General features: G+C 48.4%; 1 protein-coding gene across 1 annotated transcript in view; it reads left to right on the top strand.

The window, feature by feature from the left end:
- Window positions 1–1,159, top strand: part of LOC119584981 (solute carrier family 12 member 8-like) — a 19,171-nt gene that overhangs the window by 15,736 nt on the left and 2,276 nt on the right. The window contains exons 7-9 of the mRNA XM_037933589.1: window positions 253–386; window positions 638–837; window positions 1,030–1,135. Of these exons, the coding sequence (XP_037789517.1) occupies window positions 253–386; window positions 638–837; window positions 1,030–1,135 (440 nt within the window). The remainder of the gene's footprint in view (window positions 1–252; window positions 387–637; window positions 838–1,029; window positions 1,136–1,159) is intronic.

Raw genomic sequence — 1,159 nt, 5'->3', positions numbered from 1 at the left:
GGTGTGTGTATATATAGTTAGAGTGAAAAAAATAATATGTAAACTAAGTGAATAAAGAACTGTGAAAGGATTGGCTATAAGACAACAAGAAATATGTTGAAAAAAGCGTGAAGAGAGCACTTTAGCAAGCCTTGGGGAATCCGAGCGTCCAACCAACACATCAAACCCACATCTAGACTCCCTCGTGAACCAGCGTTATTCGTGACTTCAGGGCATTGCAGAGTTAGCTTTAACCCATCTCACTTCACGCAGGTGTGCTGTTACTGGCCGGGCTCTACACAAGCACGCTGTCGTCCACGCTGGCTTCGCTGTACGGCACACCGCGCGTTCTCCAGTCTATCGCCAGCCAGAACGTGGTGCCCGCCCTGTCTCCGTTGGCCCAGGGAGTGAGTGCTCTCTCGTGCGCCCCATTCAGAGAAGGCCTGCGTGCATTTTAGTGATAAGTTAACTGACGGGTAGATAGATGGATGTAATGGGGACGGCTCTTTTGCTGATGAAGAGAATGATTACTGATCTCTTATTTATAGGTTCCATGTTACAAGAAAGCATTTTCCTTCACGATAGAATTAATGCCTAGAGTTAACAAAAGAGAAATTAGGGGAAAAGTAAGAAATAACCCCGTTTCCCATCCCAACAGCGAGGACCCAACAAAGTGCCCGTGCTGGCCCTGGTGGTGACCGTGGTGGTGACACTCATCTTCCTCCTCGTGGGGCGCATCAACACCCTGGCACCCATCGTCACCATGCCCTACCTGGCCACGTACGCCGCCATCGACTACGCCTATTTTGCCCTCGCGATGACGGCTGACCTGCAGAGAGCACGGGAGGCGAGGTTCAGGTGGGTCGGGGAAGGAGGGGAAAGGGGTGACGGTATGGTACATTGTATGATAAAAAAGTGAATTACTGGAAATTTGTGGGAGAAAAGAATAGAAGTAATGAAAGGAAGAACAGAAAGGATTGATTACAAGATTAACAGTCCAGTAAAATTCGATTTCAGAAGAAAGTGATTTTTTCCGTTTCTTTCTCTCAGAGGTCAGACATTTGGGACGCCGACATTTGACTCCCGAGGTCTTGGGGGAAACACTGACCTTGATCACCTGTTCCCTGAGAGAGTCACTCACAAAAAGGTGATCACGGTAAGTCTTTCCTTCTCGCCGACG

The sequence above is a fragment of the Penaeus monodon genome, chromosome 19 (genome assembly GCF_015228065.2).
Source record: "Penaeus monodon isolate SGIC_2016 chromosome 19, NSTDA_Pmon_1, whole genome shotgun sequence".
Taxonomy (NCBI): domain Eukaryota; kingdom Metazoa; phylum Arthropoda; class Malacostraca; order Decapoda; family Penaeidae; genus Penaeus; species Penaeus monodon.
Note: the sequence above shows the minus strand (reverse complement) of the source record. Positions and strands in the feature narration are given on the sequence as shown.